Source organism: Panthera pardus, unplaced genomic scaffold (genome assembly GCF_024362965.1).
Source record: "Panthera pardus isolate Hobbes unplaced genomic scaffold, ASM2436296v1 HiC_scaffold_3, whole genome shotgun sequence".
NCBI classification, from domain to species: Eukaryota; Metazoa; Chordata; class Mammalia; order Carnivora; family Felidae; genus Panthera; species Panthera pardus.
In genome coordinates, this window is record NW_026526876.1 from 55,862,497 (window position 1) to 55,878,109 (window position 15,613).

The 15,613-nt window shown below is 44.6% G+C and overlaps 1 protein-coding gene across 1 annotated transcript in view; it reads right to left on the reverse strand.

Annotated features, from left to right (window-relative positions):
• Window positions 1-561: 561 nt before the first annotated feature.
• VPS53 (VPS53 subunit of GARP complex) overlaps window positions 562-15,613 on the reverse strand; it is a 135,953-nt gene continuing 120,901 nt past the window's right edge. Inside the window, 3 exon segments of the mRNA XM_053893207.1 lie at window positions 562-4,511; window positions 5,017-5,121; window positions 6,637-6,774. Of these exon segments, the coding sequence (XP_053749182.1) occupies window positions 4,341-4,511; window positions 5,017-5,121; window positions 6,637-6,774 (414 nt within the window). The 3' untranslated portion in view covers window positions 562-4,340.

The following is a 15,613-nucleotide window of genomic DNA, read 5'->3' on the forward strand; positions in this document are numbered from 1 at the left end:
CTCTTTTCTCATCAGATTGATCTCTGGGTACCCCAGTTTAGTGGGGAGAGGGTGGAAATAAAGAATGGAAACTAGGTAAGGCTCTTGAAGCCAGCCTAATGGAAGTGCTGCAACAGATTTTCCACCGCTGAAGGAAACGCCAGACTTCCCAAAAAGTTCACTGCAAAATGCCCACCCACTTATTACGGAAACAGGATTAACTTACTGTGTACAGGACAGAACTCATCTGCAGTCACATGGAAAAGCAGGCTGTGACCGGAACAGTAAGGTGGAGAAGGGAAAGTCAACAGGACAGAAATTCAGAGCACAAGAAGGGTTCCAGATCGGACGCAACACACTCTACGCGTATTTAGAGGTGTCCAGCAGACTGGACGTGCCAGGACCGTGCTGATGAACGAGTCTGTTTTCAGGCACTGCTTCCTTCGGCCGTCAGGGAAGGGGCACATCTTCACCGGGGAGAAGGGGAGACGCTGCGGAGGGCCCGAGGTTCACAGGCTTCCTGATTCTTTCCTATTGTCCGTTCTGTTTTCTGTCATCAGTAAGGAAATACACCCTAGCAAATGACATCCAGTAATGCTTTAATTAACTGTAGTACTTTATGCTCCAATATGCACCACGAAATCACTTCCAGATGGGGGAAATGAAAGATATTTACACAAAAAAGCAGTCCCTTTATTTTAAGGAAATTGATATCTCCCACAAGTATAGAACTTTGAGGGTCTGGGAGGCTATCTATTTTGATAAATACTAGGATCAGACTGGAAATTGAGATTTACGATATAAAACGGATGCCAACTTTTCATGTGTCCGTGTTTCCAAGGCTATTGTTTAAATGGCCCGATGCAGTTCTAATGATTTTATTTTTAGAAATCTGACTTGGAGTAGAGAAGTGTGAAACACTTGCTCTCACTGTCAGCCAGCTAGTTATTCTGGAGATTTCTCCTCCTAGGGAGAGGAATTACATTTCCAGCTGTGACCTTTTGGCATTTCCCCTAGCATTCCATAAACAGGGAGCTAGGTTTCCTTGTCCAACAGCAATTCAGGATGGGCTGGTGGAGCACCCCCACATCAGGCAGCAGCCGCAGACGTGCTTGCTCGCCCTGTCCGGTCCTAACTGTCACCCTGCTCCCTCGCAGTCTGCTCTCACTCTCGTTTGATCTGCACCCAAGAGCCATCCTCGGCTTGAGAAAGGAGGCACCTTTTTCTGGGGGGAAAGTCCTAGGTACTAGTTCTTGGGTCTTTAAGAGAGGGAGGAGTGGCGACAGTTTCACTTCCAGAACCGAACTTGGAGGTCCAAACACTCTGTCCACCCATTGTGGTTCCTATCACATGGTTATGATTCAGACAGAAGTTTCTCCGGCCTGGCCACCCCTAAGCCAGCTATCAGGAAGTCTGTCCATAAAAGTAGATCTTCATCAATTATAAATTACCAATATGTATTTTAACCACATAAAGTGGCTTCAAGGTTTTTTTTTTTTTTTTTTTTTTGCTTTTTTTTTTAGGAGTTAGAGAAAGTGGGGGGGAGGAATGGGCACAATATCTAATTTAGCTTAATAACAGAGTTCTTTGTTACTGTTTTTATCTCCTTTATGTATGTTATTTTGAAGTGACAATCATATATCAAATTTCTCTTTGGGGCCAGGTTGTCAAAACGGCAAGAATCTTAGTCTGTATGGGGACAGCACAATTCTGGCATGGTCCCTGTCATCAACACAAGCTTCAAATTAAAGCCCCTGGATGTTAGCAAAGAGTCTTTCCCATGTTGGTACCAGCTCAACGATACAGTAATTACACTTGCTTAGAGAGTTGGGAAAAATAAATCTTCACGAAAACGTGCTACGGGAACACTTTGATAAAGCAAATGTTGCTCTATTGCAATAGTTTCTAACAAGGGGGGGTAAATGTTCCAATCACCCACATGCCCAGACCCCACTCCAGACTTCCTGATTCAGAATCTCCAGGCAACTGTATTTGTAAAATGGGCCCCAGGTGATTCTGATGCATACCCCCAGTTGAGAAACATGCAGTCTTTAGAAGATGCATACGCGGAATTCAGACTCTATCAACGAGACATTTAGCATAACTCCTACTGACATCTGTGGGCTCCTTGGAGATTACTGACAATGTAATAAATCAAGAAAGCAACTTCCCTGGCTGTGACCACCAACGAGGGGGAAACAGCGGCTTGACATCTCAATGCGTTACGGAGCCGTACAGAAAACAACTTCTCAGAATGAACCAGAGAGAGAAGTGCGGGTCTATAAACACCGAGAGTGACAAGAACCAGGTGCAAGAGTCCACTGGCTCTCCCGGCTCCCCAGGTTGATGACAGATGGCTGAAGTGCCTGTGCTGTTTGGAGATGGGCCCATCAGCCCTTCTTTCAAGGGCAGGAAGAGAATGTTAACCTCCCTCAGTGCGCGCTGTGGGGCGTCACCGGGGCAGCAGGACGGCTGTCCCGGCAAAGTGAAGTCCGGGCAGTGTGCGGCCTGCGCTCGCCCCGTCCCCTCCCCGGCCTTTCTGCACTTTTCTCATTTAGCAATCTTTCCCTAAGAGAGCTCAGCCAAAGGTCACACCTCTTACTTTCTTCTCGGTGTTGTCCAGTTTGAGACGCTCAGCACATACGAGTCATACTGACTAGCAAGAAGAGACTGGAAGCCGGTGAAGAAGTGAGGCCTGGGATCAAAGCTGCGGCCGATGGGCTGAGTCTGGGACAAGGCTGATGGAGGGGAAGGGGCGCCGCACAGACTGGTTGCATTGGAAAACAAGAAAGGGAAAAATAATCAGTTCCTGGTCTGGTTTTCAAACCTTAAAGTTTCCTCCTTTATGGCTGTCACAAGTTTTATGGATTTTCAGGAAACTTCCTCTATCCTGAAAACTCATTTTTGAGCGCTATTTGATATCCCAATTTTATCCTGAGGGCCTGTTATGTGCATTTTCTGTAAAGAGCTCCTCCTTCCTCCTCAGCGCTCTCTCCCCACCTGGCCAACACATTGTTCAGAATTCCCAAACAATGCAGACACGAAAGGCGGCTGCCCTGAGGCTGTGGTCCCGGTTAACTGAGGCTCGGTTTCCACTGAACCAGGCAACTCAGGGCAGCTACCTGACATGCTGCCCGTTCTCATGCTGCAGGATGATGTGGGGACTGAGTGGCTCTAGGGGGCAGCTCTCTTCTGCAAAGCCATGCTGGCTGAGAGCCAGTGGACAGGCCGGGCAGGCCAGGGGTCAGGCTGTGTTCTGGGCTGGCGCAGGCTCTGAGCAGGTGTTTAAGGTCAACATTCTGTTCTGAAGGTATGTCGTTCTGGCACCTCACATCACCTCTGTCGTTTCAGATCATTCTGGAAAGTAATGTGGGTTTGAAAATACATGGCCAGGAAGGGGATTAGAGGGTCCAGGCCTCCTGTGCTGTCCCACAGCATCATCTGAGGAGAAAGCCTAGGACAAGGTTTCTAGGAAAACTTCCTAGTTTCTTTTCACAGAAGGCAATGCCTCCCCTAGAAGTCAGGGCCAGAGTGGGAATAAAGAAATGGAGAAAATAATCTGCTTACAGCATGCGGTGAGTATGCCGAGCAGAATCCTCTCTCCAAGGCAGATATGGGTGTACCCCCATACCCAGGCAAGGAGCCCCAGGGCACAGAGGGCACCTGCTTCTGAGGCCTAGCACATACAGTCTTCCTGGGTGAGACACACAGAGGGACTTTCTCCTGAGACACATACAGAGAGGGGACCGGAGATTACTGAGATAACCTGGCCTAGGCATGACAATACATACCAGGAGATGGATCTAGAAGGAAGAATGCACCTGCTTCCACTGCCTTCATCAGGCAAGACGAATGTCCTACAGCTGTAATGTGCCACTGCATTAGGTCAGGCCCCAGAGCCAAGCCCACAGAACAGGGAGCACAAATCTTAGGGTCTGGCTGCAGGGGTAACCTCCCACAGCAGCAAGTGGAGGAAGGGGTGAGATCCAGGGCTTCTGGCCAGGTGGGGCAGATAGGGCCACGTGCCAGAAGGCGTGACAGCAGAGGTGAGGCTGTAAAGCCAGTGACGAGCAGCTCACGAACACAAGTGAACCGCAGGGCCCTTTCACCCACCGCTGCCTCTGCTATAGAATCAAAGACCAACTCTGTAGCCTTTTTATCACCCTGCCCTTGCTTGGCTTTTGGATTAGGACAAGAATTAAGACAGGTCATGGAGAAGACACATGAACAACCCAAATGTCCCAGGAGGTTTCAGGATTGATGATCTGAGAGTCAGGGGGAATGCAGGATTGGTGGGGGGCTTCCAGGCAGCCGGGTGCTGAGGGGCACCAGCCAGGGAAAACAGTGCCCCATGCATGCTCCTACAGTCTCTTTTTAATCAGTTTCTCTAGTTTGCGGATGCGAGAGGATTCCTGTTCTGGTGTCGGAGCCAGTAGTGACAGTGAGCCGGAGCCTTCTGGCCCAGAAGGTGGGGTGGGGAGCCTCTGGCGCAGGAGCTCCAGCATGCTGCTCTGCTCGCTTCTCTTCAGCCCCTGAAGTTGAAAGAGAAAGGAGGGTAATCATGACATCTGGCCCCAGTAAGTCCCTAGGGGAGAGTGCAATATCTCGTGTGCTGTTAGCCACGGCTGTGCAAACAGCATAATTGCTCTAGGCTGAAGATGAACACTTCCTTCGGGGGCGTTGCCTGCTGTGGGTAGTAGCCTGAGAGAAGAGCGGAGGGAAGAAAAACGGGAAAAACGGGTGAAAGGAAAGGAGAGAAAGAAGGGGCGGAGAGAAGGGACAGTTCACTCCTTCCGCCCCCAGCCTCTGCTGAGCCTTTGGTTCCCCATGGGGCTCGGAGGTACCAGCAGAGTCAGGAAGTTATTTTGTCCGGGGTCCTTCTCCTCAGAAGACGTCTTAGAATCTGGTTTGTGGTCTGGGGCTAGGCAGATGCACTCTGAGAAAGCTCCCCAGGAGCCCGTATCCAACCCCCTGGTTAGGAACCACTGCGTGTGAGAAGGATGTGCAAGTGTGGACAAAACAAGACAGCGAGCTAACCTTCATGTCCAGTATCTTCTGGAAGGTTTCTGTGTTGCAGTCCGTAAGGAGTTTGATATAGTTGTCAACAAACACCACCAGCGGTTCGTGAGGGGCCATCACTACCTGCAGGGGAGGGAGACAAGAGTGGGCCTGCAGGAAAACTCATGACTGGAAAGCAGGGGATCATTTTTCCTTACTTGCAAGCTGACCACAAAATGGATTCTGCAAGATTTCCTTAAGCGGCAGCAACCCTAAACTCAGAAATGTCCCGACGGCCTATTTCATCTCAACGTTCAATTACAGCAATGTTTCTTAAATTTATTAAAGCATAAATATCACCTGGATTGCTTTTTAAGTGTAGATTTCTAGGTGCCTCCCCTGAAGATCTGAACTCAGAGACCTGGGGTGGGGTCCTCCCACGTGGTTTTTAAGTATCGGGACCATTTGTGAAACGCTGTGCCGGAGAGCCTCCTGTTCTGAGATGGGGGTTCATGATACCTGCTCCTACTGTCCCAATGCGTCTTTATCCCTGAGGAATGACTCACGAAACCCATAGATCTAAATGGATTTTCTCAAGGACAAAAATCCCAAAGTTGCCTTTCAAGACTTAAAATCTGAACTTCATTTAACTACATGCACTTAAACTGTCAATTAATCTACAAACAGAAGGAAACTGAGGGCATCACAATCTTCAGATCCATTCCGGTTTGGTTTTGGAATGCAGGAACTCCTGAGAATGGACCAGAGGGTGACAAGCAGTATTCACTCAGACACTCCCTGCAGATCGCTCCCCAACTGCACGCTCCCCTCTCCGGTGAGTGAGCCAGCTGGGGGAAGAAGCCGATTAGGCCGCTTCCAGTTTCCTCCGGCCTGGGCTCAAGGTCTGTGCAGGAACCTCACCTGGTCCCACTGATGGGACATAGCTACTCTTCACTCCCGCCATCATTCGAGCCATTCTGTTTGGGAGACAGGCCTGACGAGCTTGCAGGCCCTGTACTTTTAGGAACATTTCATGATGGTTCCATTTGTTCTCCAGCCTTCTCCCCTCCCCCAAACAGGCCCCCCTCTCTTCTCAACAAGTGCAGGTGAAAATCAGATGCAGGTGCTCAAGGCTTCAGACATTCTCCATATCATCACCCCACATATAATAGTTTGTTGAACGGGGCCTAAAGCCCCCGTTAAAGCCTATTTGCTGATCAGATTCAGTTACTGCAACATCTGCTTGGAGTTCCTGGAAAGTTGCAGGGTATAGAAAGCTAAAGAGGTTTATGTGGGAAAGTGAGTAACTGATAGCTGGGCTAAATTCCTGCTGAGAAGTAAAGAGATCCTTGACTCAGACACTGATTCACAGCGACAGCCCCACCTAATTTCCAATCTTGGCCAAATCCTACAAGAGAATCCCATTACAACGAAAAATTCATTTGTCACAAAGAATTACTGATCCCCTGAGTAACTGTCCACTGACTTTCAACAATCTCTGATGAGGCCCAAATCTGGTCCAGTCAAAGAATGTGGACAATCCTTTGGGGCTGATGAGGACAGCCCTCATCTGTACTTTCAAAACCAGTAGTCCTTCGAATAAACCACCAGATAACCAGCCCCTTTTAATAGAAACCCTGAGGAAGACACAAGACCCACCTTGAGTATCATTTCTGCCCGGGTCATGCCTTTCACAACAATTTTAGTGTAACTGGCAGGTGCTTTCCTCACCACCTGTGAGCCAATGGAAGGTAGATCAAGCAGGACCATCTTCAAGGAATGGGTGTCCAGCAGCAGCTGTGGGAATGAAGCAGATTACTAGCCACTTCATGGGGACACAGCACTTAGTATACCTATGCTGATGAATACCATTTTCCTGGAGCGCCTGGGTGGCTCAGTCAGTTAAGTGTCTGACTTTGGCTCAGGTCATGATCTTGTGGTTCACAAATTCGAGCCCTGCGTGGGGCTCTGTGCTGACAGCTCAAAGCTTGGAGCCTGCTTCGTATTCTGTGTCTCCCTCTCTCTCTGCCCCTCCCCACCCCATGCTCTGTCTCTCTCTCTCTCTCAAAAAAACCAAAAGCAAAAGCAAGCATTTTCTGATTTCTCCATTCTTGATGGAGAGAATTTGGAAAATCAACAGAAATATAAAAGGAAAAACATTTGTTACATACAATTCCCATTACCCAGGAAAAAACCAAGATGACACAGTTAAATGTTGGTAAGAGAGTAGATCTTAAATGTTCTCACCACAAAAAAGAAATGGTAATTATGTGACAGGATGGAGGTGTTAGTTAATGCTGTGGCGGGAATCATTTTACAAGATATTAACGTATCAAACTAACACACTGTGTATCCTTTGTACTCACACAATGTTATATGCCAATTATATCTCAATAAAGCTAGAAAAAATGTGGTCTAATTTCTGCCAGTTAAAAACTAAATCAGGAGCACCTGGGTAGCTCAGTTGGTTAAGCGTCTGACTTCGGCTCAGGTCATGATCTCGAGGTTCCTGAGTTTGAGCCCCGTGTCAGGCTCTGTGCTAACAGCTCAGAGTCTGGAGCCTGCTTCAGATTCTGTGTCTCCCTCTCTCTCTCTGCCCCTCCCCTGTTCCTGCTCTGTCTCTCAAAAATGAATAAACGTTAAAAAAATTAAAAAAAAAAAATCTACCGCTTAAAATAAAATGAGGCTATATCAAAGATACATAAGCAAAGGAAAAAGACAAACTAGAAAAGCGTATGTGCGGTACGGGCAAAGGAATACCATTCAGAACACATAAAGAATCCTATAAATCAACAAGAAAAAGATCAGCAACCCCAAAGCAATAATAACACCAACAGTGGAGCAAAGATTTGAACTGGCAACTCACAGAAGCAGAAACTGAAGTGCCTACAAGGCAAGTGAAATGATAGTTAACCTTATTAGTAATCTAGTAAATGCAAATTAAAACCACAATTGTATACCATTTCATAATCATGAGATAGGCACAAGTAAAAAGGTTGATGATATCAAGTGTTGGCATGGATACAGTGCAATGAAATTCACACTTGTGGTAAGAGTATAAATTAAAGCACTTTGGGGGGAATTCAGTAATATTTCCTGCTCGTGCATGTGTATAACCCATAACACAGCCCTCACACTTACATCCTTGAGAGAAATTCTTGCCCCCGTGAAAAATGTTCCCTGCATCTGCTGTCTATAAAAGCAGAAGACTGGGCGTGCCTTGGGTGGCTCAGTTAGGTAAGCGTCTGACTCTTGATATCAGCTCAGGTCATGATCTCATGGTTCATGAAATTAAGCCCCTCATTGGGCTCTGCACTGACAGCATGGAGCCTGCTTGGGATTCTCTCTCTCTCTCTCTCTCTCTCTCTCTCTCTCTCTCTCTGCTTCTCCCCCGCTTGCTCACACACATATGCCCTCTCTCTCAAAATAAATAAATAAACATTAAAAAAAAAAAAGTAAAACCAAAAGACTGGAAACAATCTAAATGTCCATCAACAGCAGAATGAACAAACAAATGGTGGCATATTCGTGCAATGGAACAAGATACTGAAGTTGAAATGAATGAACTCAAACAACATATATCAATGTGGTTAAATCTCAAAAAACATTGTTAGGCAAAAATAGCAAGTGGGGAAATGATACATTTAGTACCACTTGCATAAAGTTTTAAAATGCAAAACAAAATCACGTATCATTTGAGAATATATACACACGCAACATACCAAAATACACATGGGAATGATAAAAATCAAGATCAGAATAATGGTTACCTTTGGGCACGGAGGGAGGGGAATGGCAGGGTAGAGTCCACAGCGGGCTTCGGTAGTAATTGTAGGATTTCCTTTATAAGAAAAACTAAAGCAAACTAGAGCATGTTAAGATTTGACCCAGCTACGTGTTACACCAGTGTTCCCGACACTAGTTCCTATACTTTTGTTAACTGGGAATATTAATATTTTCTCTTTTTGTCACTCCTTCTCTGTTTTGTTTTTGTTTTATGGAATGCTATTTGACGCTTGGTGAGGATTCAACTTTACCTTCCATGTAGCAAATTTTCAGAGGCTTGTCAAAATCAAAGCCATGTCTTAGCATTATTTGTCGGTGGGAAAAACACGATTAGGTTTTAAAACACATGAGGATACTTCCTACTTTTTCTACACTTCCTACTTCCCAGAGATATATTATATGCATAAATAATTGTATAGTCTTAAGTGACAGGAAGAGTTTTGAACGAACTTGACATAATTCTCTGGGTCTCCCATATCTTGAGAGAGATGACATTTTCAGTCCCTGGCCAGTCACAATAAAATTCTGTTCTCACCAGACAGCTGAACAGATGGAGACCTTGGTCTCAGGTTTTACAAAAAGCAATGAAGTCAGAAAAGGCAAGAGTTAGTCTGACAGAGACTTTGCAGCTGTCTATAGGAAGTGCAGGTGAAAGGCCCCATTTATCATGAAAATCTGCTGGCTTTCCCCTTCGAAAATAGCTAGCAGTTCATCTTCTTAGGCATGAAGCACTGGAGAAAGAGATGGCCATCAGCCAAATTTGTTTGAGCCTCAGAGAAAATTTTTGGGGTGCTATAGCTCTTGTCGGTGTGCTCTTGGGGCATAAGGCTGGCCAGCACCCCATGCCCGTGAAAGGTCATCACCCAGCAGCAGAAAGTTTGGAGGGTTCACTTCTGAAGCCTCTTACAACTCTTGGGGGACATCGTGACTGGCACTAGTGATGAAGACCTTAAGAAGAGAAGATCAAGGCACACGCCTAGAAGGCATAGAAGCACGTGCACACTGCTAAGTTCTTCTTCAATGAGGTGGCACAGTTCAAGATACAAGGAACGAATGGACCAAGGTGAGGAGACATGCCATTTCTTTTCTTTTTTAAATTTACGTCCAAGTTAGTTAACATATGGTGCCCTTTTTCTTTTTCTTGAAAGATTTTACTTTTAAGTAATCTCTATGCCCAACACGGGGCTCGAACTCATAACCCTGAGATGAAGAGGTGCATGCTCCACTGACTGAGCCAGCCAGGCGCCCCTCCTTTCTTCCCCTTTTAAATTTAGATGAAAGCTTCATACAGTAAAGTATAGGAAAACCAAGTGTATAGCCTCATAAACTTTTACATACATAGACACTCTACTGTCTAATTAAAGATAGAGGACATTTGTGGTATTCCAGAAGGCTCCCTCGTGTTCTCTTCCAGTCAGTGCTCTCCCCACCTTCCCGACAAAGGTAACTACTCTTCTGCCCTCTGTGTTAGTTTACTGCTCATTACCCTGCCTATGAGCGTTCTTGTACATGTCTTTGATGCATACACCCTCATTTCTTCGGGGTGGAATCTGCCCAATGTAGAATTGCTGGGTCATGGGGTAGACAGATACATGTTTAACTTTAGTAGAGATCGCCTAACAGTTTTCCAATGTGGCCGTGCCAATCTCCATTCCTACCAGCGATGTATGAAAGTTTCAGATGCTTCGCATTCTCACCAACACTTGGTATTGTCAGTCTTTTTACGTTCTGGCCATTCTGATAGCAGTGTGGTTTTCATTTACATTTCCCTGGGTGATTAATAATACATTTATCGGCTTTCCAGGTATCTTCTTTTTGAACTGCCTATTTAAGTCTTTTGCCACTTTGCTACTGGTTGATCATCTTTTTCTAATTGATTTATTAGGTTTTTTTTTTAGTGGTTTTTTTTCAATTTTATTGAAGAATGACAAATACAATTACATATATTTAAAGTGTACAATGTGACGACCTGGTATGCATATATACTGTGGAGTGATACCAAGATCAAGGCAATTAATCGTTTTTGTGTGTGTGTGGTGCTAACGCTCACAACCTGTTCTTGGCACATGTCAAGTACATAAAATACCTATTATTAATTATAGTCATCATGCTGTATATTAGGTCCTCAGAACTTATTCATCTTGTAACTGAAAGTCTGTACCCTTTGACCCACATCTCCCAATATTCCCTCTTCCACCAGCCCCTGGCAACTCTCATTCTATTCTCCAAGTCTATGCTTTTTGTTTTTGTTTTTTTAGATTTCACATATAAGTGATATGTCAGAGGTTTTAAAAATATATTGAGAATGAGTACTTTGTTAGTTGTATGCATTGCAACTATCATCTGCTACTCTGTAGCTTGTTTTTTGATGAAAATAAGTTCTGAATTGTAATTATTCCAAATAATCTTTTCTTGGACGATTAGTACTTTCAATGTTTTGTTAAGGAATCTTTGCCTAACTCAAAGTCATAAAGATATTTTCTTATATCTTCCAGAAGCTTTATTGTCTTATCACTTTTAAAGCTTTAATCTACCTGGAATTGATTTTTTAAAAGCTGAGATACAATTCGTATATAGTAATATTCGCCTTTTAAAAGTACAATTCAGTGTTTTTAGTTAAGTATATTCACAAGGTTGTGCAACCGTCACCACTATGTAGTTCCAGAACATCTAACCCCCCCCCCCCGTGGTAAGAGGTAAAAAACCCCTTGCCCCTTTGCAGTCACACCCCTTTCTCTCCTCCCCACCTCTAGCCCTCACCAACCATGAATCTACTTTCTGTCTTTTAGATTTGCCCATTCTGGATATTTCATGTAAACGGAATCATACAGTACAAGGCCTTTTGTATCTGGCTTCTTTCACTTAGCATGTTTCCAAGGTTCATCCGTGTTACAGCAAGAGTGAGTACTTTATTCCTATTTATGGCTGCATAACATTCCCTTGTGAGATTATACCACATTTTGTTCATCCACTCATCAGCTGGCACACGTCTGAGTTGTTTCTACCTTTTGGCTACTATGAATAATGCTGCCATAAACATCTGTGCACAAGTTTTTGCGTGAACGTACTTTTTCTATTCTTTTGGTTTTATATCTAAGAGTGAAAATGCTGGGTCATATGGTGACTCTATGTTCAACTTTTTGAGAAACTGCCAAAGTTTCCCAACAATGGCTTCAGCATTTTATATTCTGACCAGCAGTGTAGGAGAGTTCCAATTCTCCATGTCCTTGCTGGAACGGATTTTTTTGTATATGGTGTGTGGTAAAGGTCAAGATTAATTTTCTTCCCCATATGGATATCCAATTACTCAGCACTGTTTATCAAGAAGACCATCCCTCCCCAGCTGAATTACAGTGCCACCTGGTCATAAATCAAGTGTCTCTATGTGTGTGTGTTTATTTCTGAACTAGATTCTGTTCTGCTGGCCTATCTGTCTCTGCTGCCTGTACCACACAGCCCTACTAAAAGAAGTCTTGATAGCCTGAGATTTAAGTCTTCCAACCCTGTTCTTTTTTAAAAATAGTATTTTAGGTATTCTTGGTCTTTTGCATTTCTACCTAACTTTAAAACTTTTTTAAATATTTATTTTTGAGAGAGAGAGAGAGGGACAGAGTGCAAGTGGGAGAGGGGCAGAGAGAGAGGGAGACACAGAATCCAAAGCAGGCTCAGGCTCTGAGCTGTCAGCACAGAGCCTGATGGGGGGCTCGAACCCATGAACCGTGAGATCATGACCTGTGCTGAAGCCGGATGCTTAACCAACTGAGCTACCCAGGTACCCCTCTATCTAACTTTTAGATCAACTTATCAATTTATACCCACACTCCCACCTACCCCCAACTCAACCCAACTCAACCCAACCCTTGCTGGGATTTACTGTATCTAAGGATTAGTCTTGGAAGAACTGACATTAAAAAAAAAATTTGTTTTTAATTAATCTATTTTGAGGGAGCACATGCACATGTAGGAGTAAGGGAAGGGCAGAGAGAGAGGGGGAGAGGGAATCCTAAGCTGGCTCCATGCTGACGTGTGGCTCGATACCACCGAACTGTGAGATTGTGACCTGAGCCGGAATTAAGAGTCAGATGCTCAACTGACTGAGCCACCCAGGGGCCCCTCCACTTGTTTTTCTGTTTTTTTTTTAAAAGAATGCTTACAAATGCCCTGCCACTTTTAGGAGATTAACTGAGAACTGTGCCCAAGAATAACCATCCTATTTTCTCATTTTTCCAACCGCCATTATGCTTACCTGATTCTCTTTTCCCCTTTCCTTGGTGTTTGGGCTTAAGAAAAAAATCTAAAACTCACTTTAAATATTTTTTCCAGATGGTTTTGAATTATGTGCATTTTTAAAAAGTTCAATATGGTCAAAGTACAGTGTATGTACATATGATGGAATATTATTCAGCCTTAAGGAAAGAAATTTTGAAACATGGCTAAACCCTGAAGGCACGCTAAGTGAAATAAGCCAGACACCCAAGGCCAGACTTGGTACGACTCCACTTCCAGGAGGTACCTAAAGCATCATATTCATAGAGACAGGAAGTAGAGCAGAGGGAATGAGAAGTTACTGTTCAACGGGAGTGGAGTCTCAGGTTAGGAAGATGAAAAGGTCTGGAGGTGGATGGTGGATGGCTGCACAGCAACATGAATGCACTTAATTCTATTGTACACTTAGAAATGCTTAAAACGGTACATTTTATGTTATGTATGTTTTACCACAATACAAACTAAGTCAATGTGGTATTATAAAGATAAAGAAAATAGCTTCACAGGCAATCTATTGCTCAAAATATTTCAGACTCCGTAATACGATAAATCTAGAAGGGCCATGTGAGGGTCTGATTCAGTGCTCGTATTTAAACATGAGGAAACTGAGCCCAGAGCAGGGAAGCAACCACTCGTGATCACAGGGGCCATTAAGAGCACAGGAAGGATTGGACCCCAAGTCTCAGGGTCCTTTTTACCACACCATATTGTGATGCTTCCTCTATGGTAATTTTGGGCAAATGGATTCCATTTCCATCTACCGTGCGCTCAGTCACAGCTACTATTGCTGCAGGACTCATTAATGACCCTGCAAATCCCATAAGATTCTCTGAAAAATCACAAACTAGCACGAAGCATTACAAATATCGGTATGGTTCAGTTCCATGTGCCCTTGCAATTGCTCAAGAGGGCTCTGGGGCCCAAAGATAAATAATTCACTTCGTGGAGTAATCAGGAAGAGAATAAAGAGCAGGAAAACGTCCGCTTTCCTACTTTCAGCACAAGTATTGAAGGCTATCTAAATTTAGGATCTAGTACCTTTGTGGCAAAGCAGAGGCAGCTGAGATTAGGCTGAATCTTAGCTTTCAATTCTACAGCTTTTGTTAAAGCTTGGATTACAGCCGATACAGGACCCGAGTCAGAATCTGTTTCAGTCTTTGTTAACTACCTGATTCCTATGGTTCTGCTGCCTGAGTAATCCCGCCTCCAGCTGCTTGGGTTTCTAAGCCCAGGTACTCAGGGCAAGCATGGACCCGGCCAAACCTGAATTTCATGTGGGACTCCATCAAGGCTCACACTGCCCTGCAGTTCCTACCCATGCCCTATCCCAGGCTGGGCTCTCTTAATCACCCACTCCTATTTGCCTTGTAAATAAAGGAAAATTCCAGCTTCACAGATGGTTTTCTCATCCACATCTCAAAGCAGAAGTTAATACTGGCCAAACTGATATTTTTCTGAAGATATGGGCTTTGAGTCTCAGCTGATTATTTTAACATTCGTTTAAAGAAGAGAAAATCTGAGGAACATAGATATGATATTGGACTTAGGTGACAGTATGAAAATATCATGGTTATTAGACACTAAGTCAGCTAGCACGGCCTGGGCAAAGCTGCAAACTCATGAAAACGTGTTTCTAACCAGTCAACTTTATGTCCCAGTGGCTTCTTCAAGTGTAGACAAAGATAGTACCTCAGAACTCTATTTAAAGCTTCTCTCAGACACACAGATCAGTGCTCCACAACCTCTCTGAATATACACAACAGTGAGGTGAACAGAATGAATCCCCAGTAAACACGTGCCAGTGACGCTGGAGATGTGCTGGGGCATTATTCCACTGTTTCCAATGGAGAGAATCAGTCCTACGCTTATGACATTCAGGAGTCAAGAATTTCAAAACACCAAAACTCTATCGTCAGATACAGTCCACCAGCCTCTGTCTGAATCCATGCAACCTCCCAGGAAGCTTTCTGAGACAATACTTTTGACTGACTTTTGAAGCTGGTCAGCCAGATAGCCTGCGGCAAGTATCAACTAGATGTCACTGCGAGGGGAGGTGGGCATTGAAAGCAGAAATGAGCCATGGCCTTGGTCTGAGAATGCTTAAATTAGTAAGAGCTGGCATCTGCTGAGGACTCACCATGGGCCACACGTTGCGCCAAACACTTTCTGTGCACTGTCTTGTTAATCGTCACAACTATCCTGTAAGGTGGTACCATGATTATCCCCATTTTATAGATGGAGAAACTAAAGTGCTGGGGGGGTTTGTCTAAGGACAAAGGGTTGCTATGTTGCAGAGATAGGATTCAGCTTCGGACCTCCATGATTTCGGAACCCAAGGTCTCAATGCTCACATCATAGTGCTTCTTTTCATAACCTAGGAAGGCCATCCACTTACAAAGAGTATAAACGTAACTGGGTGTTCTTTCAAATATAAAAAATAAGAGGGGAGCCCCTGGGTGGCTCAGTTGGTTAAGTGTTCGACTTCGGCTCACGTCATGATCTTGCGGCTTGTGAGTTCGAGCCCCGCATCAGGCTCTGTGCTGACAGCTCAGAGCCTGGAGCCTGCTTTGGATTCTGTGTCTCC